Below are 23,730 nucleotides of genomic sequence, written 5' to 3'. Positions count from 1 at the left end.
ATTTTTGCCTTGTAAACTGAAGTAATAAAATGTGTCTGCTCATTTCCCCAAATGATCTACAGCCGACATAGCTAGAGGTTTTCAATATTTCCATAGTTCTATGCAGATGTCTAATCCGTCCCCTTTAAATAAGGCATACTTTCATAGATACCAACACAGTCGCAGCATGAATACAAAACCAACAGAAGGTCAAAGCACAGAGTGAGAATAACCCACACCATTAATTCAGTTGCAGGCTTACACAGAAAGCTGCTGTACCAAGGACATCCAAAAAGGATTACTACTACTATTAAGTAGCTGTCAAGGCACTTAGCCATGCTTAAAAATTTAAATTTTAGCAAGAAAGCATCAAACTATTTGTCTATTTGCTGAACAGACTTTAAAGAAGGTTTTGCTTGTCCATCATTCACAGTACTTCCTATTATGGCAATTTTCATTCGGTACTACACAAGCTATTTAAGAACAGTTGATAGTTACCATCATATATTTCAACTGGCAGTTAAAATTATTTACATCCATTTAGTGGATTGAAGTCACAACTAGGAAAAAAACAGCAACCTTTTGAACAGTTTAAAGACTAGAGGCTTTATACTTCTTTGCATTGCATAAATGGAATTCTAATTACATCTGCATTTCTGCCGCTCACTCGTAAAGCTTTTCAGCTGCAGATTAGCAATTACTGAAGATGGTGCTCTCATTAGGCCCCTAAAGCAGGCTGACTCAGGATAAGTGATTGCACAATGTTAATCATACCATGGGTAGCAACGAAGACTGATGCTTCAAAACAGCAGAAAAATTACTCAGAATGAAACATGTTTCTGTTACTGGTCAAGTATGCATTCATGTGGAAGGAGGTGAAATAATAATCTAAACAGCTACATTATCAGTTTAATATTTCCAGATAAAAATAAAATACATAAATCTAAGTCTGTTTTTGAAGACCTGAAAAGTTTTTTAAAACAGCATCCAAGACTCTGATAACTATGTTACATTCTCAGAACAACATTCCCCAACATTTATAGGAAACTGATTGTGATCCGCCTATTAGAGTAATATATATTCCTTAAAGTCTTATGTGTTCTGAGATACAAATATCTGTTCAAACCCAAGTGCCACTTCATCATGAGCACTAACACAAAAGAGGTAAGATAAAAACTGCTTGGTCCTAACCTCCCAAACACTTAACACAAATGTGAAAATATGAAGTGAGACATGTACTATTGCAGCTTATTGCCGCTACACATTTGTGTACTGCTCACAGTGCTATTGCCATTAACAGTTCTTGTGTAACATCCTGAGGACATCACATCCACACTCCTGACCAGGCCTTCAGAACATCCAAAGAAGAAACTGCCCCCATCAATTCCAGCTCAGTTTTTATGCTAAGCTTTATGCATGGTGGAACAGGATTTTGGGAGTTCATACAGCATAGACATGCTCTATAAGACACAATAATGTATCACGTTATAGAGTCTCAATGTCTTGAGTTGAAGTGCCCCCAATGAGTGAGGACAAAACAACTTGTTTCAAGAAAAAGCTCTAGTCTGTTTCTGGGCAGTCCTTTAAAAAATTATAACAAATTTTGATAGCTATCTTACAAATCATAAATCTCTCCTATGCCAGGATTATCATCCAAGGCAAAAATGAAGAGTGAGAAACAAATGAGGACACAATACATTTTACCAAATTAATTCTGAATTATTGAAAAACTGCTCTCTGAAATAGCTTTGAGATCCATACTGCACCATTAATTCATTATTTTATGGGCCTATGTTATTATATGAAGCCAATTCAATTTAAACATAATACAAAGAGCTCTTTGTATCTTAAAGTTATACTATGAAAAAAGCCAACAACTCAGCATGAAACATATGGGGATTACCTTGTACTGTATTTTCTAATCTCCGCAGAATAGTGATCATAGGCCAGCTGCTGCTCCTACTGAAGTCAAAGGCAAAACTCCCATTGACTTCAATGGGAGGAGGAGGCATACGTTCCATATATCTCTAAACAGAGGGCTGTTGGTTAAAACTACAGGTTTGCATTAACAAAGAAAATGGCATTATTCATACATTCATTATGCATCATGAAGAACGTGCCACTACCTGAAATACTTTACAAGGAAAAGACATTTCAACTATGAAAATGCCGATAATTCACAGCTGTGCAGGTACCCTCACAACACCCACATTGGTTGGAACCAGTTCACTTCATCATATAGATTACTACAACCAGAAGGGACCATTATGATCATCTAGCCTGACCTCCTGTATAACTCAGGCAACAGAACCTCATCCAGTGACTCCTGCATCCAGCCCAATCACATTATATCAATGTTTCATTTAAAATTTAACTTCCCTCACTCATAAAAATAAAGCAATGAAAGAGCAGAAAAATAAAGTATGAACTTGAAGATGATTTCTCCTCTTTTTTTTAAAGCATATATTCTGGTTGTGCCTAAAGGCTCGCAATCAGGATTTTCTTACTTTCCTATTCATTTACAGTTGAATTTAATCTAATACTAACAGTGCAGCTCAGCTTAAAGAATTTACGGATCTGCTAAAATTTAGAAGTCTGCTGCTGATCTTCCGATGTCAGCAGCTCCATCAAACAGTAGAGCACTTTTTGAAGCTGATGTGGATTTTACAGGAAAAAGTTGGTAACTCACTTAGGAGAAATTGTTTGCATTTTAAAAAGTTCTCATTTTGAATTTTAAAACAGCGGTTCTAACCTCACCAATGGGCATGGAAACATCTTTCATAGGAAAAATATTAAAGCACTTTTAAAAAACATTCTTGATATCTCCAGGAAATCTCTCAAATACTCTACTGTGAGGCCTGCATAATATCCTATGCTCTACTGAACCCTATGTCAAAGAACCTAAATGGTTCATAGCAGGGCCGGCTTTAGGCCAATTCCCCCGATTCCCTGGAATCGGGCCCCGCAGGTAAGAGGGCCCCGCGCCCGCACCTAAGAGGGCCTCGCGCCTTAGGCTCACCCGGCGGCGGCCCACTTCGGCGGCATTTTGGTGTCCGCTCCGAGGTCTTCGATGGCATTTCGGCGGCGGGGGGTCCTTCAATGCCGCAGAAGACACGGAGCGGACCCCCCGCCTCCGAAGTGCCGCCGAAGACCCGGACAGCAGAATCGGGCCCCGCAGGTCCTAAAGCCTAAAGTTCATAGGGTATGTCTACACAGGGATAAAAAACCTGTGGCTCACCCAGGTCAGCTGACTCAGGATTGCAGGACTTGGGCTCCAGGGCTGAAAAATCATGGTGCAGACATTCAAGCTTGAGCTGGAGCCCAAGATCTGAAATCCTGCGAGGGTGGAGGGTCCCAGAGCTCAGGCTCCAGCCTGATCTCAAATGTCTACACAGCAATTTTTAGTCCTGCAGCCTGAGCTCTGCAAGTCTGATTCAGCTGACCCGGGCCAGACATGGCCAGGCTGCAGGGCTTTTATCCCTATGTAGATATACCAACAGAGCCTTATAAGAGCCCCCTGCACTGGAGTGAATTTCACCTAATGGGCTTTGCCTGTTTCAGATGCACCATTCTCATAGACTAAGCTGTCAGCAGGGAATATGATTTTGTCACAATAAGTTTATGTATAATTCACGGCACAGTCATGGTAGAAGATTGGTAATTTCACACTATGGTCACAGCAACCTTCTAGTCCCTCCTGTCATGCAATATTCATTCGTTAGTTCACTTGATGTAGTCCTCTTCACATTGGGATTAGAACAAAGCCACTTAACTGTTAATCTGCGCCGGGGGGCTTGTGGGAGCCTGCCCTTGCCCCCATTTGTCTCCACTTCCACTCTGACCCCCACCCCACAGACCTCTGCCCCCAGTGCAGAGATCCTAAAAGGGGCAGGTCTGGGTCTTTGCAACCCTCATGCCCCAAGTCCCCAGGGGTGACAGCTCTTGTTCTCTACCTTTTTTCTGTGTTGTAGGTCCCCCAGTCCTCAACATACGTACCCATCCCCCTCAACTCTCAGCTCACTAGATTCCCGACCCCCCTCTTCCCGGCTCCCTCAATCCCTGACCCCTCTTTTACCGCCAGCTCCCCAGATCCACAACCCCCTTTCCCATCTCTTTCCCCAGCCCATTGCTGGAGGAGGGTTGGTTGGAATCGGATGTGACAGGCTTGAGCTGATTTCCACCAAGCAGCTGGCCAGTGCACTGGGCAGCTCCTCTCACTTCCCGCTGAGAATGAAGGGGTTTCTCCAGATTGGGGCATCGGAGCCTGGCATCTGTCAGTGAAGTGCTGAGCCCAGCAGCAGACCCCAACAATAAGTGAGAGAGAGAGAGACAGCAAAGGGTATTGGCGGCAAGGAAGAGATGGGGGCAGGTAGAAGGCTGGGCGAGCTGGGAAGATGGGGAAATCAGGGATCCAGTGAGCTGGGCATTGGGAGGGAGTATGGATCAAGAGAGTCAGGCATGGAGTAAAGAAGGAAAGAAGGCAGAAAAAGGGAGCTGTCACCACAGGGGACCTGGGGGAGGAGGAAGGCAAAGACCCAGCCCTGTCCCTCCTAGGAGGTACGCACTAGGAAGAGGGGTTTGTGTGGGTAGTCAGAGTCAAAAGCTCTCTGCTTACTCTAAGAGAATGCTTAATTAATCCATGCAAATTTAAGAACATGCACAATACAGCCATTACAAATTTCTCACATTATAAAAGAACGATGTCATAATGGGTTCGTCTTCACAGGGATAAAAAGTCTGCAACTGGCTTGGGTCAGATTACTCAGGCTGGTGAGGCTCGGACTCTGGGGCTGAAAAAAAATAGCTGTGTAGATGTTCGGGCTCAGGCTGTAGCCTGAGCTCTGGGACACGCCACCCTGCTCAGGCTTGGGCATCTACACAGCAATTTTTTGCCCTGCAGCCCGAGCCCTGCAAGCCCGAGTCAGCTGACCCGGGCCAGCCGCAGGTCTTTTACCTCTGTGTAGAAGTACCCTGTGTGGCTTGGCAAATAGTATTTATACTGGCTGTCAATCCAAATCTTCCAAAAAACATGCCAGCATATGCTGATTATGATTGATCAAGATACTAAAAGCAAATATGTGCTGCTTATTTCATAAGATCATAGAGACCAGTGAAGTGATTCTCAGCTGACTCCCAGAGAGAATTTTTCTTACAGTTGCACAAGCATTCAGTTTCTGCTCCCCGGTGGCAATCATCCTATGTCCATTCACAGAGTTCCTATATCTCGAGAGTTCTACATACAGGATGTATGTTATGATTCACTGAAGATGTCTGTTACACTGCAGTGACTCTAAAGCTAGTATACACTGTACTTGTATGTTCAATAACATTTCAGAAAGCTGTAACTTTGTATATTCTCATGAGATATTTCTTTGTCTTACTGACAGCTTAGCATTAAGGTTAAAATCACAGGGCCAGATTTTAAGACGGTGTAAATCAGCATAGCTCCACTGAGGTCAATAAAATTGTGTAATTTTACATGAGTGGAGAATCTGGCTCAAATGTTGCAAGTTGTCTTAGCAAAAATCTGTAAGTTTATTAGTACAAATAAAGCTTTGAGGGACTTGAGATATAAACAAAAAAATTGTGACAACGTAGCAAGATGCTTCTCAAGACTATGCACTAGAGCAGTGGTGCACAAACTGAGGGACGCACAAGTGGTATTCAGGAGGGGCGCAAGAGAACTGGGTCCCACAGGACCCGCTGCCATAATAGCAGAGGCAGGATAAAAATAGAATGGGTATTGCAGGGCGGGACGGGAGCAGGATTAAAAAAAATAGTCCTCCCGCCCCGCAAACAACATGAACACTCCAGCCAGCAGCTACCACTCTCCAGCTGCCCAGCTCTGAAAGCAGCGCCACCACCTGAAGCAGCAAAAAAGTAAGGGGGAGACAAATTCTGTGAATGATAAAGGGGGGCATGACTGGAAAAGTTTGTGCACCACTGCACTAGAGCATTTTTAACTTCAAATTTTATCCTTACTCTCCACGGTCAACAAACCAGACCCTGTTTTCATGGGTGTATGCAAAGATACTGCTAATTGAATGTACTGCTGAACATAAAAAAAAATAGAATACACAACAGCTTTGGATTCATTCCAGCCTACAAACATTTAAAGTGAATCATATTGTCTATAATTGTGTCAACATCCCTGGCACGCAACACTACCCCTGGTCTTTAGGCTCTTTCTATACTCATATCTAGTGGCTTCTCCAAATCTTTCTGGCATGCCCCTCTTCCACCACTGCCGATTAGTGCCAATGCCTTTGCTAGAGCACTCAGTCTAGTACCTCAGACTCCCATCTGCCTCCTCTGAAGGCAGAAATGGATTTCCTTCCTCTGAGAACACGCAGCAGCATCTGTAACCCACTAGTAGTCCACAATTCCAATTTGCATAAACAAAAGAAGGCTTATTTAAATACAGAAAATAAAGGGGGGAAATCAAAGTAAATACAAGAAAAGAAGAACTAAACAAGACTCAACTAAAGCTTATGCAATTCTGAAACTTGTAGATGCCTTACTGCTTAAAAAGGTTTTAATGTCTTACACTTCAATGTTCATTTGGTTCCATCCCTGCATCACAATCTCTCAAAGTATATAGTTCTTGCATCCTTTAAATGAGAGAGACCGTTAGTTTCTTGATTATGGGTCTATCTCTTGACAGCAAGAGTTTCATCGATTGTCAAGGTTACTGGGAAGGGTGTAGTGAGAGTCTATTCTGGCTTCACCTAAAGTCTTCAGATTTCCTTTATCCCCTTCAGTCTGATTTTAAACCTGGGTATGCTATGGAAACTGAATTAGTCTCATTGGCTAATAACTGCCTAGCTATGTACAAAGGTCTGGTATCTTTATCAATTTACCCTTGATGTGTCAACATACACCAATAGTATAGGTGTGCTTTAAAAAAAATCAACATTTACCACACTGCAATACTTTCAACTTTAGTAAATTTCCTAAACATGCATTTGGTAAAAACCCTGGGGGCAGAAGAGAGGCTGAATGGAAGCACTGTGTACTGACATTGGCATTCAGCCATGACAGTATCTTTCTGTGGCTCAGTAAAATCACCACATGAAAGTAGGCTTCCTGTTGGTCCACAGCAGCAAACCAATTATTCTGAGACAACATGGGGAGGACAGTCTATAGAGTGACCATTCGGAACCTCATGTACATGATATATTTGTTGAGGTCGCAAAGATTGAGGATGGGTCTTATCCCTCCCTTGGATCTGGGTACCAGGAAGTACCGTGAGTAGAAACTGTGACCCTGATGTTCCTGCGGAACCTTCTCCACTATTCCCAAAGCCAGCAGAGAGCGGACCTGTTCACGAAGCAGTGTCTCGTGAGAGGGGTCTCTGAAGAGGGATGGGGAGGGAGGGTAAGGAGGAGGCCTGGAGAGGAACTGGATGGCATAAACCTGATCTGATGGTGCTAAGGACCCAGCTGTCGGTAGTGATTGATCCCCAAGCATTGTGAAAGCAGGTCAGCCTGTCCCCAAAGTGGGGGATGACAAGTGAGGCGCAATGACTGGAACAGTGCTCTGGACCGAGGAGTCAAATGGGCGCTTGGAAGGCGTTGGGGGAGGGAACGTAGGCTGGCCGAACCCCGAGCCCGATTGCTTTCTCCTGTGGGACCTATCCCTCTTTCTGGGGTAGTCTCGTTGCGCCAAAGGAGGGAAAGGCTGGCCAAACGTGCTGTGGTGGGCACTGCTGCTGCTGTTGGACGCCTTAGTGGTGCATCTCCACTGGCAGCATGTACACCTCCAAGGACCGCAGGGTAGCCCTTGGGTCCTTGAAGGGGTGCAGCATTTCGTCAGTTTTGTCTGAGAACAGTGTGTGGCTGTTGAAGGGCAAATCCTCAATGGCTTACTGGACATCAAAGGCAATACCTGTATTATGCAGTCAGGAACCCCTCCTAGTGGTGACCATAGAGGCCATCACCCTTGCTGAGGTGTCCGTGACATTGAGTGTGGACTTCAAGGACACTGTAGCCACCAAGCAGCCCTCAGTGACAAACACTCAAAATTCCTCCCACGAGGCCATGGTCAGTTGGTCTGCAAACCTTGACACAGCTGTCCAGTTAAAGTTATACACGGACAGCAAGGCTTGCTGGTTAGCAATTCACATCTGTAAGGAAGAGGAGGTATAAACCTTCCTGCCCATGGAGGTCCAATCATTTAAAGTCCCTATCCTTAGGGGTAGACTTAAACCTTCCCTGCCTGGCTCAGTTGCTCATCGCAGTTATGACTAGGGAATTTGGGGATGGATGGAAGTAAAACCCCTCAAATCCCTACATGGGAATGAAAAGAGCGCTTTTCCAAGTTCTTAGCCACAGGCAGTACCAAAGCTGCCATGCTCCAGAGGGCCTTAGCCAGTCCAAGGCATGCATAGTTTATAGGGAGGGTGACTCTCCCAGGGGCAGTAGATGACTTTAAAATATCCATCAATTTGTGGGTGTTCTCTTGCAAGAACTCTGCTTTGGTACCAAGGGAAGCATCTACATGCCGCAAAAAGTCTTGATACTCCTTAAAATCCTCTGGTACCAAAGGGGAGGATAAGCCAGTCAGCACAGCATTGTTCGGAGATGAAGACGAGGACCTTAACTGATTAAAAACCAGCTCCTGTTTTACGGCTGACAGACCCAGACAGGATGGCTCTAGAGGCTCCACAGGGAGAAGGACCACTGGTGCCTGGGCCTGCAGCAGATGGACGGTCACTACCACAGACTTGGCTGGCGATCTTGCCTTTAAGTGAGACCTCCATGATACAGACTAGGCATTGGCAGCCAGGAGGCACCAGGCCAGGGACCTCCGTCACAATCATGAGATGTGTACCAATCCTGGTTCCCATAATGGTCCATCAATGGCCCTTGACACTGGTCGGGCGATGAAGAGCAGGAGGATGACCCCGACTCAGATGCAGAAAAGCCTTGGGATCCTGGAGACAGCAGTACAGAGTATCTGATGGTACCGATGTCAAGGGCGGTGAAAGCTGTCACAGAAGCATTTGTGGTGCTGACTGCAGGGGTGCCAAGGAGGTTCCTGGTACCAAAGTCCCCTATACGGATCCCAGTACCAACCCCACTTCCACAACCTGTGGAAGAGAACAATGGGGTGCAGGGTCAACAGACCCGAGGGATCAGCGGCTCTATCAGTCAAAGGGGCTATAGTTGATGCAGCCCGGGAAAAGTCCTGGGCCAAAGGAGAGATTGGAACTGAAAGGAGGAGGAGGTCTGTAGCTGCCTGGTACGCCACCAAAGTGGAAACAGTCAGTACCAGCATCTCCCTCATTGGCACCGGACTCAACAGACGCCCGGAGGCCAGAACCAGGGTTTCTAACATCCCTGCTAGGTCCTGGGGAAGGGCTAGAGGTACCCGTACATCCTGCATGCCAGCAACAGCTCCATGCAGGCCCATGCTTTTCCTGGGGGAGGTGGAAGAGTCACTCTGAGACCTGGAGCAGTCTCAATTGGTTTTATGCAACCTTTTCCTCAGCACAGTCAAAGGGGAATGGCTCCTCCATTTCTTGGAGAGGCGTCTGCTTTGGAACGTGAAGCAACAGTGCTCTCTGAGCCCAAGGGCAATCTCCAACCTGATGAGTGCCTTGGTACTGAAGCAGGCCACATGACCTGTTCAAACAGATGCTGCTTCAGGTGAAGATCTTGAGCCACTTGAGTCTGTTTCTTAAACAATCTGTAGATCATGTAACACTCCTTGACTTGGGCCTCACCAAGACAGAGCAAGCACTGTGAGTGGGGAATTACTCTCCCAGACGAAAAACAATGTTTAAATCCTCATGAGGGCACCACCGAGAGCAACCAACTACCACAACACTAACTAACTCTAACGGTATTACTAATTATATACAAGAAAAAAAAACTAAACTAGTTGAGAAGTTGTGAGGTTGAGACCACACAGAGCTCTGGGGTCGGCACCGCCTCATGTAACCAGGGAAGGGGCTACGGCCATGAGACATGAACACCGCCCATCTAAGAGTACTGCTAGGCAAATTTCTCTGGCTCCTGTGTGCTGGGCATGCACACACCTAAGTGGAATACACAGCTGCATCTACTCGAAGAACCGTTTTTCAGCAAACCTTCTCTTGGTACTCTATTCTTGCAGTTGAGAGTTAGTTGTTTATGCTGTTTATTCCTAGATTTGATTTCTGAGTGGTCTGGAGGCAGGGCATTCACAATGAGGGCCCTCAACTCAAGAATCTGTTTCCTTGATTGATTCAACAGAGCAGACATTTATTGAACAGGCACATTACAAGGTCTAGCTATTCATTTAGGATAAAATGTACCCCAGTGCATAAGCCACGTCCAATGTCCCATTCATTACTTAACCTCCACTGAAGTCCTGTGTTTAGAGTTAAAGTGGTGCACAGGGTCTTATGTGGGCCCTCTGCACATGAGTGAATTTCACCTTCAGGCTCTTGCCCAAGAAGGTGGTTTGATCTGTCTTTCTTCTTTGGCTTGGGGCATTGTCTTTTAATCAAAATTCTATCAAATTTAGTTATGTTTTTATGTGTGTGGTTGTAAGAAAAACATGTAGAGATTTTGATAAATGAATTTCAATACACTGAAAAATAACTAAGTAAATGCTCTTGGACTGTCAAAAGCTACAAACACAGAAGCACACTAAGAAGATGTGGCTTGAGAATCCCGATTACAACCTTCCACTAAGGACAAGTTATTGCTCTTTGAGGACTTTTTTGTATTCACGCTGGCACTAATGGTAGTAAGTACATTTGTGTTCCTACTGAGAGAGAGCAAAATTCTACTTTGAAGCTGACATGTCGTGCACCTTGTTGTTATATGTTTAATTGCATTCAAATGCACTGAACAAGGATCCTTTTGAAGTGGAAATCTGAGCTAAGTATGAACCTTTGTAGAGGACTGAGTCATTTAGAGATATTTCAGTGCACTTTATGTTTCTTTCTGAACGAGTTGCTCACAGCACTGGCAACACATTGAATCTTTGAGCTGTCAGGTTTCAAACAGCATTTGACACACTGAGCATTCTCTGTCAGGCAATCAAGATTGTCATTCATCGCAATATCTTTCACCTGCCACTTTCAACAGGCATTGTGATGGTCAAAGAGAGCAGAAACATCACAATCAGTGCGGCTAAAGTCAATCTCTGAGTTTTTTATTTAAAAAGCAATATTCAAAAAAGTCATATTGTACCTGTGGATACACCCACATGGCTCCCACTGAAATCAAAGAGAACCACATGTGCACATCCAAGAGCAGAATTTGCCTCATCAGCTATCCCTTATATCTTTGGACAAGAAAATAAAGTAAAATCACCATTTTCTTTGGAAGTGGGAGCCACTACAAACTCAACAAATACAAACTTCTTCTCCCTTGTCATCCTCCATTTACTAAAAGCAATTTGATTTTTGAAGCCACAAATGGCAATTAGATGTCCAACTCCCATGGACTTTTAATAGGAAATAGGTGCTTAACTACCATTCATATCTTTGAAAATCTCCCTCTTAACTGCAGTCATAAAACTTTTGGAGGTGAAAAGCTGAACTGTTTATCTGCTAGAGACAGAGAGAGATTGGGCAATACCTGTTCCTAAGATTCTAGATGAGATTCTTGATGTGCTGCTGGGTGAAACAATACAACCCAACTGTCTGGATTTGCATATCTGAAAACTATCAGCTCTCCAGTACAGGAAATATTGCTGCTTTTTATTAACAGAATACTAATATGAACCGTGTGTTGGTTATGTTAGAAAAGAAATTATTCAGCGGTAGAATTATACTGATTTATACTGATCCTGTGAGGTGCTGAGCACTCTCAAATCCCACTGAAACCAAAGAGAAGTGAAAACACTAAGGCCTGGTCTACACTAACACCCCAATTCGATCTAAGGTACGCAACTTCAGCTACGTGAATAACGTAGCTGAAGTCGACATACCTTAGTTCGAATTTACCGCGGTTCAGACGCGGTCCACACGCGGCAGGCAGGCTCCCCCGTCGACTCCGCGGTACTCCTCTCGCTGAGGTGGAGTACCGCAGTCGACGGCGAGCACTTCCTGGTTCGAATTATCGCGTCCAGACCAGACGCGATAAATCGAACCCGGAAGTTCGATTGCCAGCCGTCGAACTACCGCGGTAGTGTAGACATACCCTAAGGGCCAGATCCTCAAAGGTATTTAGGCTCCTAATTTCCAATCTGGGCTTAAGCACCTTGTAGCACCAAGCCTTTGCATTGTAGTTACTATGAAAATGAGAAAAATTTAGGAAAATGTTTTCAGTAGCCATTCTAAAAATTGTGATCACTAGTGTCTCTTGATGTTCAGCCACAGCCTTAAGTTTATCCTTAGATTTCATACTATGCAATTGTTACTAAATTAAGTAGCTGTCTTGGATCAATAAATATTTCATCACACAAGTTATTTTGAATCTAAAGCATTAGATCAATTAAAATTTTAATTAATTTAAAAATCTTAATTGGAGAAGGAAAATTCATTTCCAAGAAATACTCAGAGTGATAATCAGTTTAGCCTTGACAATTATTTTAAAAAACTGTTTATGCATTTTTATAAAAATTAAAAAATATTTATATTTGCAAAGAAATTCTAAATTAAAACAAAACAAAAAACAAAAAGAAAACCCACCATACACACAGACATACATACACATGCACACATTTACTTCAAGGCATTTTGTAAGAAAATACTTAAAAAACATTTCCATATTCGAAAAAAAAGAAAAAACATTTAAGACTAAGGCCAAAAATGTATTTACCTATCACATAACTTACAAAACGAAAACAAGAAAGAATATGTAAGCATATCATAAATATTACACTCAAACAAATAAATAAACTATTCTTGTTAAGCCTAAAGAAATGTAACATGTCACTACATCCTTAACTCTGACCCAGAGGGAAATATGTACTTTTGTTATCTCAATTTCAGCATTCTTTTTTATGGATACTGTTAAGTGGTAAATATTATCTGTTAATAATATTGTCAAACCAAAATGGAATCTGTTGGCAAGTTATTCATAATTGCTGTTTCTTAGAAATAATGTTCATTGATTTATGGTAAACTTTTGTATGTATGTTACCTGCATTTGGGGCTGATTAATTTGTACAGGGAGGGAGTATTGATTTGGAGTTCAAATCTACTTCCCTCCATCACTGTAAAACTGTAGGAGAGCTGAAGGCTTGACACTGTGCCTCTTTTGCGAGGGTTGGCACTGTGCCTCAGCATGGGTTGGGATATTGAAAGAGTAAAATCGTGAAGCTTAAGATTGGACTCTTCCTACAGCACAAGTATGGATACCTGTATTCTATACTGGAGCTGCACCCCCCACAGGTACTTACAAGGAAGTGATATACCAAGTTTGCCAGCTAGTATTTCACCTGCATATCACACCAAAACCAAGCCCCACACACATTCAACACTTCAGAATAGTTGCAAGCCCAGAACTTGCCTTCTACAAACTGCCCTCAAACACCCTCTAAAGCAGGGGTCTCAAACTCAAATGACCACGAGGGCCACATGAGGACTAGTGCATTGGCCCAAGGGCCGCATCACTGACACACCCCCCCCTCGCTGCCCCCGGCCCCACCCCCACTCCACCCCTTCCATGAGGCCCCGCCCCTGCCCCGTCTCTTCTCCACCTCCTCCCCTGAGCACGCGGCTCCCTGCTCCTCCCCCCTGGAAAGTGGTAAGCGCCACCAACAGTAATGCACCTCATTCAAAGGACAAAACACGCACTTAGTTAGATTTACTGCTGTTAAAGCCCCCCCACTGCACTGGGCTGCACCATCACTCCACCCCTGCTCTGCCTCTTCCAGGGGTGGCAGGTTTGTAGAAATGTTGGTGGTGCCCAGAACCTGCCCTCCCCCAAACTCCACCCCCACCTGCCTAAGGCTCTGGGAGGGAGTTTGGATGGGGGAGAAGGTCTGGGGTGCAGGCACTGGGATGGAGTTTGGAGATAGGAGGGGGTGTAGGGGTGAGGGCTGTGGGGCTGGGGATGAAGGGTTTGGGGCATTGGAGAGGCTCGGGGCATTGGAGAGGCTCAGAACTAGGGCAGAAGGGAAGGGGAAGGGCAGCCTGCCCTGGCCAGAGTGGAGGGGAGCACTAGAACCCTGCGGCAGCAGGTGATGCCGGAAGCCGGCAGAGTGGAGTGGAGTCAGCATGCGCTGCAGGCTCAGGGCAGTGAGGGGGCAGCACGTGAGCCCGGGGGACACTCAGGGGAGACGCATGGGGGTGGCAGGCGGGGCCGGGGGAGAGACCCAGCCCCAAACATTGGGGATCAGGGAGGAGGGAGATTAGCTGCCACATAAAATAACGGGGGGGGGGGGGCGCAGGGAGCTTGGCGGGCCACAGGGAAGAGCGGCCTGCGGGCCTCGTGTTTGAGACCCCTGCTCTAAAGAACTGGAAGAGAGAAATGGTAACCATAAAGTTATTGCAATGGTCAACAATCTACAAAGCAATGAAAGTTTTAGCTTACCGAAAAAACATTTAAAGAATATGTTATATGTACATACAGATATAGAAATGTCCTACAGGAATCTCACTAGTATGCAATAGTAAAACTCACCCAAAGGGTGGAGGGCCTGCACAAAGCCCACTTAACCACTTAAGCTCTCTATTAGCCTTGTGTTTAGGAGGATCACAGGCAGAGAAACTGCCAGGGGGAAAAGAGGATATGTTTAGGCTCTGACTCAGGTTTAAGCCGAAGCTCTGCTTCCATTTACTCACAAAGCAGTCTCACTCAGGTCAGCAAGCACTCAGGACCAGGTCCTACAACTCTGCTAGGGAGATGGGTCAGGGCCTGAATCACTCTGAGACTCAGGTCCGACCTCTTTCATTTTACAATGTGGACACAGTGCAAGATGCAGGCCTGAGCCAGAAGGCTTGTGTAGTGCAGAATGGACGTGTTAGCATGGCTGTGAGACCCAGGTCCAGCAACTGTAAATCCAGATTTACAATGCAGTGTGGATGCTAGAGCCTGGGCTTGGAAACACCAAGTCCACAAGCCCAGATCCCACAGAACTGGGTTTACAATGCAGTGTAGATATAACCAGAGAAGGGCTCAAATTTGCTGCACTTACATGGCCCAAAAGCACCTCGAATGGAAATGTGGAGGTGCAATCGCCACTATTTCAGCCCCATAGATTGGAATAATGGTGGCAGATAGCCAACAGATTGGGCTGGTGGTGGATTCTATCCAATCCAACCCCTATGGAGTTCCCTGCACAAAATCTAACTACTCAGGCTTAGTATGATGCAGGGGCATGAATTTCACCCTAAATGATTACATTTAAGTCTTCCTTTTCAGAGGAAACAAATCTACCTTTTGTTAATGAAAAGAAATGCATATATTTTTATAGGTGTGACTCCAGATGGCACAGAGCTATAATATTTACCCAAGAGATGGCATGTAATATATCACTGGAAAACTAATAACTCAATGATCATTAAAATTTTCATGTGATATATGTATGTTTAACCCACAAAGAACTTTACAGGTGTGCTGGAAATATGTGATTAAAATGTGTTTAGATCAGGTGTGTCAGGGGAGTTGACAAATGGGTTTTCTCCAGACAAAGGAAAGAGGCCAACACCTCAAACCAGGTGTGGACAAATTCAACAGGCTACTCTATTGTATTGGCGGTTGCAGGAAGAGATCATTTGCTTTGTCAAAAACCACCAGTGGGGAAGGAACCAGCATGGAGTCTACACCAGACAGCCTACCATCTACATCCAGCAGGGCAAAGGAACTTTATCTAGGGATATACTTCAAAGAATACATTTCAAAGATTTACTAGACTATAAAGAGAGAGGAAGAAAAACCCTAAGTTATCCTTCACCTGAAGAGACAAAGGAACCAAGCACTCTGAGCTCTATGAAAGGTCCTGGCCAGAATGCCTGGTCAGCCAAGTTGGAAAAGAGACTTGGTGAGAAACACTTATTTGAACAAGTTTGTTATATCAGGTTTTAGTCTTAAAAGTGTATTTTCACTTTTGTATGCTTGTAATCCTTTCTATCTTTATTCCTTATACTTGGTATCACTTAAACTTTTTTTGTTAATACCCTTTTTTTACTTTTACTATAAACCAATTTCGTGCTTTGATTCAAATAGAGTGATTACCTTAACCCAAGTTAAGCTAATAAACTGCTGGGTACTGTCTCTTTAAGGAGCAATGAACTTAATACCTTCTGTGAATGTTTAGCAAGAGGGTTGGGCACTACAGGTCAGACGGTTTTTGGAAAATTCAGGACTGGGGAGGCATTGGGGTCACCCTGCAGAAAGTAATTGGGTGGTGGAAGACAGGGTATAACCTGTATGCTTGTCTGCTGGCGTCTGGACTGTGAGCCACAGCAGCTTAGCATTTAAGATCCCAGAGATGCAGGGCAGGCGGTGACACAACCCCTTACTGGTCTAGTTACAATAGGGAAACAAACTTTTCTACAAAATAGCAGGTGATCACTACAGCTTCATCTCTTTTTAGAAGCATGATTAGCAACTCAGTCTGCATGTTCTTCCCCAGTTTGTATAGAGTTATGGTTAGTGCCAACCTATCAAGTAGCTAAGTGACAGGTGAAATTATCCTAGGAGCACACACTGAAGAACATTTGAAAGAAAATGTTTGATTGCCCTGCTAGTACAACCTACCATTTTACTGTGGTTGATGTGCGATACAGAGGTTCTCTGAATCTCCTTTTTGGCAGCTTCCTGAAGATCAGAGGCTTGTTGGATGTATGTTAACCCTGCCAGAATCTCATCTTCCAAAAGTGTCACATCATCATAAGAAACAGGCCAACCAAGATTTTCTAAGGCCTGTAGCAAAGCTTCCTTGTGTTCCATATACGAGACTGACTCCTCCTGCTCAAACCTTTAAAAAATTACAACAGTTTACAATTATACGTAGTAATGTTTTTCATTTTCAAGACACTTTACAAATGTTAAGTAATTAAGCAGCACACTGCCCCTGTGAAGTAAATAGGTGCTAACTTCACTGCTCTTAGGGCTGTTCTACATACAGTTTTTGTACCATTCTAACTATATCAGTTTAAAACCCAATCTGATTAAAGTGCTACAAATCCCCAGTGTAGACGCAGTCATACCAGTGTAAAGGTGCTCATAATCAGTATAGCTTATCCCCTCACAAACCAATCCTTGGAGTGCTACTCACTGGCTAAGCAGAGAAGGGTTTATGCTGATGCCAAAGATGATTCTGTCCCAGTCCTCCCAACCCCTTGCCACTCACACTGAGCATAGATTAACACTGTTAAGGGGAAGCGCTTATTCTCTTTTACAAAAGTGAACAGCAAGGGGGAGAAAAAATCCTCTCACTTTGTAACTCAGTCAGGAGCTCCGCCAGCTTTTTTGCCGCCCTAGGCGGCGGAAGGTCCTGCCCCCCAAATACCGCCCCCGACAGAGGCGGCGGAAGGTCCTGCCCCCAAAATACCGACGACGACCAGGGCGGCCGAAGATCCGGCCGCCGTGGTCACCGTCCCCCAAATGTTAGCGCCCTAGGCAACCGCCTAGGTCGCCTAATGGGTTGTGCCGGCCCTGAACTCAGTGGGTGGCAAACCAAAACCTGAAGCTTACATGTTACCGTGTCACACATAACAATTTTTACCAGTAAGGTGTAGACAGGAAATACTTGAAAGTAAAATAAACTGGCCATGACAAGAGCAGCCAAAAAAGTGTGTTAAATATTTATGGTCTGATTCTCAAAGGTGCTGAGCACCGTAGCTCCCATTCCATTAATAAATGTTTCAAAAATTAAATTATTGAGACAGGAAGAAGGTGAAAACTTACTTGTCTCTTTCCTCTTGAGATAGTGCTCTCCAAATAATTAGATTTAAGCGCCTATTAAATAAAAGAAAACAATTCCTAAGGGAATGAGGTCAGTGTGTGGCTGATTATCATAATATCAATGAATAAACCAGAACACGCAGTTCTAAAGATCTCTACCATGATTTGTATTCTGAAAGCACAAACTGTGTTCTTATCATTCAACTATGAATTTATCATCTGCAAAAGGATATAGGAAAACAGCATCTTCCATCTGGTAGCAACATGATTATTTCAGGGTCACTGAGAGATTAGTGGCAATCACTAATGTTTCCTGCTGGAATTTTAGTGGAGAGTTCAGTCCAGCACCCAGTAATCTAAACTGAGCAACAGCACTGATTTAATGTCAGCCAAGAGCTTGCCCCCGCCCCGCCCCGGACAAGTTAACAGCTTCAGTGTGAAGGCACTTGAGAAGCAATGTTAATGATTTTTTTCCCCACTTAAAAATCAAATGCAATCTCACCATTTCAATTTCTACTTCATTCCACTCTGCCCATTAAGGAAAGCTGCTGTGGTGAAAACAGAACTGCCTACCCAAAAGCACTCAAGTTCTGTCATTTTAAAAACACTACAGGTATTTTCCCTTTGTTGCAGATTATTTGTCTTTTTTTTTTTTTAGGCATAGATTACAAGTTTCTACTAGCCAATTTAAATTTACAATTGTATCCCTAAATGTCAACATCCCAAAAATTAAGCCATCACATAACTATCTCTTATTTCACAATGCAGAAGCAAATCTCTGGGGGTCCTAGCTGCCATCATATAGAAAAGTGAACTCTGCTATATTATTGTTTACAAATGTCTGAGCTGGCATCAGTTCATTTCAGAGAAGACTCAGACCTTTCCAAACACTTGTCTTTTTCCAATCTTGGTGAAGTAACTGTTGCACTTTAAAAAATCCCCAACAGTCTATACAAAATTAGATTCTGAACATGGGTTTCCGACTGATTTAGTGCATCTGCCAAGGAAAACAAGAACCAGCTCCTTCAGAATGCAAATTACTAGTATATTCATATTCTGCATTCTTAGCATGCTCAGCTGTCTATTTCACACTTCTAAATTCTGCACATTCATAACTAGCTCATTTGTAAATGTCTGTAACTATTCAAGATCACACTCTTTGTAGATCCCAGCTTTTTCTCCTTTGTTGAAGGATATTTCTCTGTGGAAACATGAAATTATTGCCATCACTTCCCCCCCTCTTAATTTTATGCTAATAATCAATCTAGGTATGATGAGGTTATTGTCATGGTTTCTTCTATTCTTGAAACAGGCATGTACTAACATATTGTCTAATTTATAGATGTCAAAATAAATTTGTGACTATTCACTAAGCTGAACCCTCGCAAACCTTGCAAATTCAATTATCAGAAATGTAATACTGTATTCATAGCACAAAAGACATGGTTAAATTGATGTTTCAGATGGAAATGTGGAGCTATAATTTGTCACTTACATCCACTATAGGTCGAAACTTGGCATCCACATATTTAGGCAAGGAATGATTTCACCTTTCACACGTACCCCACCCCCATCCTCAATTATATTTGCTGAAACTGTTAAAATCTTCATTGCAGCCTTGCAACTGCAAGGCTATAGTTTAATTATACCAGTGTTTCTATTTTATAATCTTAGTTTCAAGGATTTATAGTTTGAGAATTTGGGATTTTAGAAAACTGCTTTTACTAAAAATTGGTACATACAGTAGAACCTCTGAGTTAAACACACCTCGGGAATGGAGGTTGTTCATAACTCTGAAATCTTTGTAACTCTAGTAACTTTGAACAAAACATTATGGTTGTTCTTTCAAAAGTTTACAGCTGAACATTGACTTAATACAGCTTTGAAACTTTACTATGCTGCTTTCTCTTTATTTATTTTTTTAGTACTTTACGTTTAATACAGTATGGTACTCTATTTGCTTTTGTGGGGAGGGGAAGGGGGTGTCTCTTCTGCCTGATTGCATACTTCCGGTTCCAAATGAGGTATGTGGTTGCTAAGTTCATAACTCTGGTGTTCGTAACTCTGATGTTCTACTGTATATGCCTTTTCCATGGTGAACTCCATGGTGCAAAATTCCATAAGCAATTTTTTTTGTCTCACGAACTGAGAAGAAACAATATTTTTGGTTTTGAATAATTTTTCACTCACTTCTAAAGGAAAAACAGCTAAAACGTTCATTTTGAAATTTTCATTAGTATTAATGCTCATAACAACTAATGCCTTCAAGCAGTTTTATTTTTTACACATATTTGTAAAAATATTGGGCCCAGTCCTGCAAGCTCTTATTGATGCTAGTAACCCTGACTCACTTTAGTCAATGGAACTAGCATCAGTAAAGACCACTCATGTCAGTAAGTTTCAGAGATACCAGGCATAATACTTTAAAAGTCAGGCCTGTGCTCTAGCTCTTCAGCAAAACACTCATAATATTTTATCAGAAGACATTTTTCTCCCCCTTACAACTCCACTGAAGTCAACCAGGATTATTTTTCAATACATTCCACAGCAGTGAACAAGATGGAAATAGTTATCAAAACCTCACCATCAAAATCAAGGACAAAATTCCCATTGACTTCAATGAACATTGGATCAGGCCCCCTAGAACCATTAACATTCAATCTAGTGAGTGCAAAATAAAAACAAATATATCTTAATTGATTTCCATAAATATTATACAAAATAAACAGTTTCCAAATCAGTTTTTACTTTAAGACCATGAAAGGGAGGGCAGATCTACACTACACCAATGTAGCGCATCTGGTGAAGACGCTTTAAGCGAATGGAAGAGCGCTCTCCCGTCAGCTTAATAACTCCACCTCCCTGAGAGGGGGTAGCTATGTTGACAGGAGAAGCTCTCCCACCGATATAGCACTGTATACATGGGGTGTTAAGGTTGGTGTAACTATGTCGCTCAAGGGTGTGGATTTTTCACACCCCTGTGCGATGTAGTTATACAAGAGAAGTATTTAGTGTGGATCAAGACACAGACTTGGCAACAAAAAGTGGGAATGGAAAGGGGATTTGTTTGTTGTTTCACAAAGGATGGAATCAGACACTGAGATCTGTGAAGGACAGTAAGACCTTGCCTACACTATAGTTTTGTTGATAAAAGTTATGTTGACAATCAAAAAGCGCTATAATAAAAATCGGTATTCCATATTCACACTCACTCCCTCTGTTGGCAGAGCACATTCACACTTGGGGCACTACCATCGACAGTGTGAGCAGTGCACTGTGGGTACCTATCCCACAGTGCAGCTCAACACCTTCTGCCGCTAGGTCTTGTGGGAAGGTGGAGCAGATTGTGGCTCATCTTGGGACCAAGCTCAGTGTCCCATGATGCATTGTTTTCCATCCCAGCATTCCATGGGCTTCCGGCTTTCTTTTGTGGCATTTTTCAACAGCCCTTGTTTGCTGTGCATCCTGGCATCTTTGAATGAAGGGATGGATCCTGCTCTGTTCTCCTATGCTCGGATAGTGTCATTAACACATTGCAGAGGGCAGTATTGTTAATCATGAAGTTCCTAACTGAACAAGACTCCCAGTTGCCTGACATGGTGTGTAATATGGATAGGAACAACTTTAGATTTCTTTTGGCATTCACAGAACAGCTGCACACGGTGGACCGTTGCTTTTGGTCTTGGGAAAGAACCACTGAATGGTGGGATTACATTGTCATGCAGGTCTAGGATGACGAGCAGTGGCTACAGAACTTTCAGATGCAGAATGCCACCTTCCTGGAACTGTCTGTGGAGCTCGCCCCAGCACTGCAGTGCAAGGATACCAGAATGAGAGCTGCCCTATTGGTAGAGAAGTGAGTGTCAATTGTAATGTGGAAGCTTGCGACTCCGGACTGCTACTGATGGGTCGCAAATCAGTTTGGAGTTGGGAAGTCGACCATTAGGGCTGCGTTAATGCAAATGTGCAGGGCAATTAATTGCATCCTGCTACGAAGGAGTGTGACTCTGGGAAATGTGCGTGAAATAGTGGACGGCTTTGCAGAAATGGGTTTCCCCTAACTGGAGGGGCGATAGATGGCACACATATTCCAATTCTGGCACCAGACCACCTTGCGACGGAGTACATAAATAGGAAGTGGTACTTATCCATGGCGTTGCAGGCGCTTGTGGATCACCATTGGCATTTCACTAACTTCAATGCGGGGTGGTCCAGGAAAGTGCATGACACACACATCTTCAGGAACACCGGCCTGTACAGAAAGCTGCAAGCAGGGACTTTCTTTCTAGACCAGAAGATTACAGTGGGGGATGTTTAAATGCCCATATTGATCCTGGGAAACCCAGCATACCCCTTAAAACCATGGCTCCTGAAACCTTACACAGGAAACCTGGATAACAGTAAGGAGTGGTTCAACAACAGGCTGAATAGGTGCCAGATGACCGTGGAATGTGCCTTTGGCAGATTAAAGGTGCACTGGCGATGCCTTTATGGCAGGTTAGACTTCAGTGAGGATATTATACCCATGGTCATAGCCGCATGTTGTACGTTGCATAATATTTGTGTAGCTAAAGGTGAAAGGTTTGCTCAGGGGTGGAGTGCTGAGGCAGACCGCCTCACTGCTGATTTTGAGCAGCCAGATACCAGGGTTATCAGAGGGGCCTATTTGAATCAGGGAGGCTTTGAGGCAACACTTCGAAAATGAGAACCAGTAATGTACATCTCTGTGATTGGTACTGCAATGTTACATTACATCTAGTTTTCATACTAAGCAATTGTGAAATTCGAGCCTTAAATTCCAGTAAGCAAATGATTAAACTGCCTGTGTACGGCTTGGTAGTGCCTGCTATCTCAATTTGTATGACACAAATAAAGATTAGTTATTGTTCAAAAATTTGCTTTTATTTCAGAAAAAACAACACACGCACAAACACACAAAGATGCTTGATGGGAAAGGAGGAACCAGGAAAGGGCAGACTTTCAGAGCTGTGTGTAGGTCCAGCTATCATTTTGAAAGTTGTCCGAGAGGGTGGAGTGAATGGGAAACCGAGAACTCCTGGAAAGCAGAAAGGAATGTGTGGATGGAGTTTGGGGGGGCATGGAAAAAAGAGTTCTGAATGTGCTGCAGGGGAGGGCGGGCACACATCTGCTCAATCTGAGGCATTATTAAGGACTTCAGTATCTGTGTTTGCTCTTCCATGACTTTAACCATCTGCTCAGTAGTGTCCTTAACAAACTCCTAATTTTCTTTTCTGTCCTGCCTTTCGGCTTCCCTCCACTCCCTGCATTCCCTTTTCTCTTCATTGGAGAACTGCAGTACCTCTCGTAACATGTCTTCTTTGTTCCGTCTTGGGCACTTTCTTGTTTGGCAAAGACGCTCTGCCCGTGTGTGTGGGGTGTCCTTCAAGGCCACATCTGCAGAAGCACAAGAAACAATGCACAGAAATGTGATTGTTAAGTTCACGCACAGCATTGAAACATTTCAGTAAAATACACCTCTAGTAACATAACAATCACTTTCTCACTGACCCTTGGTGAACATCCCAAGCCTGGTGAGTGTTGGCTGGAAGCTGGGGGTGCTCTACATGGGGAAAAGAGCACTCTGGAAGGGTTGCAGTGCAGCCAACTAGGGAAAAAATTCTAAATTCTCCCACACTTTTCCACAGGGCAGGTGCTACCATTAAGGCAAACTAGGCAGTTGCCTAGGGTGCCAAGATTTGGGGGCGCCAAAAAGCGGTGCCCCCAATTTTTTTTTACAGCATTCCTACGCCCCCTCCCCGAGCGCGCGGTCGCCGCTCCACTTCTCCCGCCTCCCAGGCTTGCAGCGCCAATCAGCTGATTGGCGCCGCAAGCCTGGGAGGTGGGAGAAGTGGAGCAGCGACGGCGTGCTCGGGGAGGGGACGTAGCAGAGGTGAGCTGGGGTGGAGAGCTGCTGCACTCGGCGTGCCCGGGG

The 23,730-nt window shown here is 43.8% G+C and overlaps 1 protein-coding gene across 1 annotated transcript in view; it reads right to left on the bottom strand.

Annotated features, from left to right (window-relative positions):
- The window catches only part of LOC113406302 (von Willebrand factor A domain-containing protein 3B-like), a gene marked incomplete at its 5' end in the record, with an annotated part of 114,741 nt that overhangs the window by 35,482 nt on the left and 55,529 nt on the right, over positions 1-23,730 (bottom strand). The window contains 2 exons of the mRNA XM_026650381.1: positions 16,629-16,848; positions 17,781-17,831. Coding sequence (XP_026506166.1) covers positions 16,629-16,848; positions 17,781-17,831 — 271 coding nt within the window. The remainder of the gene's footprint in view (positions 1-16,628; positions 16,849-17,780; positions 17,832-23,730) is intronic.

Source organism: Terrapene carolina, unplaced genomic scaffold (assembly GCF_002925995.2).
Source record: "Terrapene carolina triunguis isolate 2854851 unplaced genomic scaffold, T_m_triunguis-2.0 Scaffold25, whole genome shotgun sequence".
Lineage (NCBI taxonomy): Eukaryota > Metazoa > Chordata > Testudines > Emydidae > Terrapene > Terrapene triunguis.
Note: the sequence above shows the minus strand (reverse complement) of the source record. Positions and strands in the feature narration are given on the sequence as shown.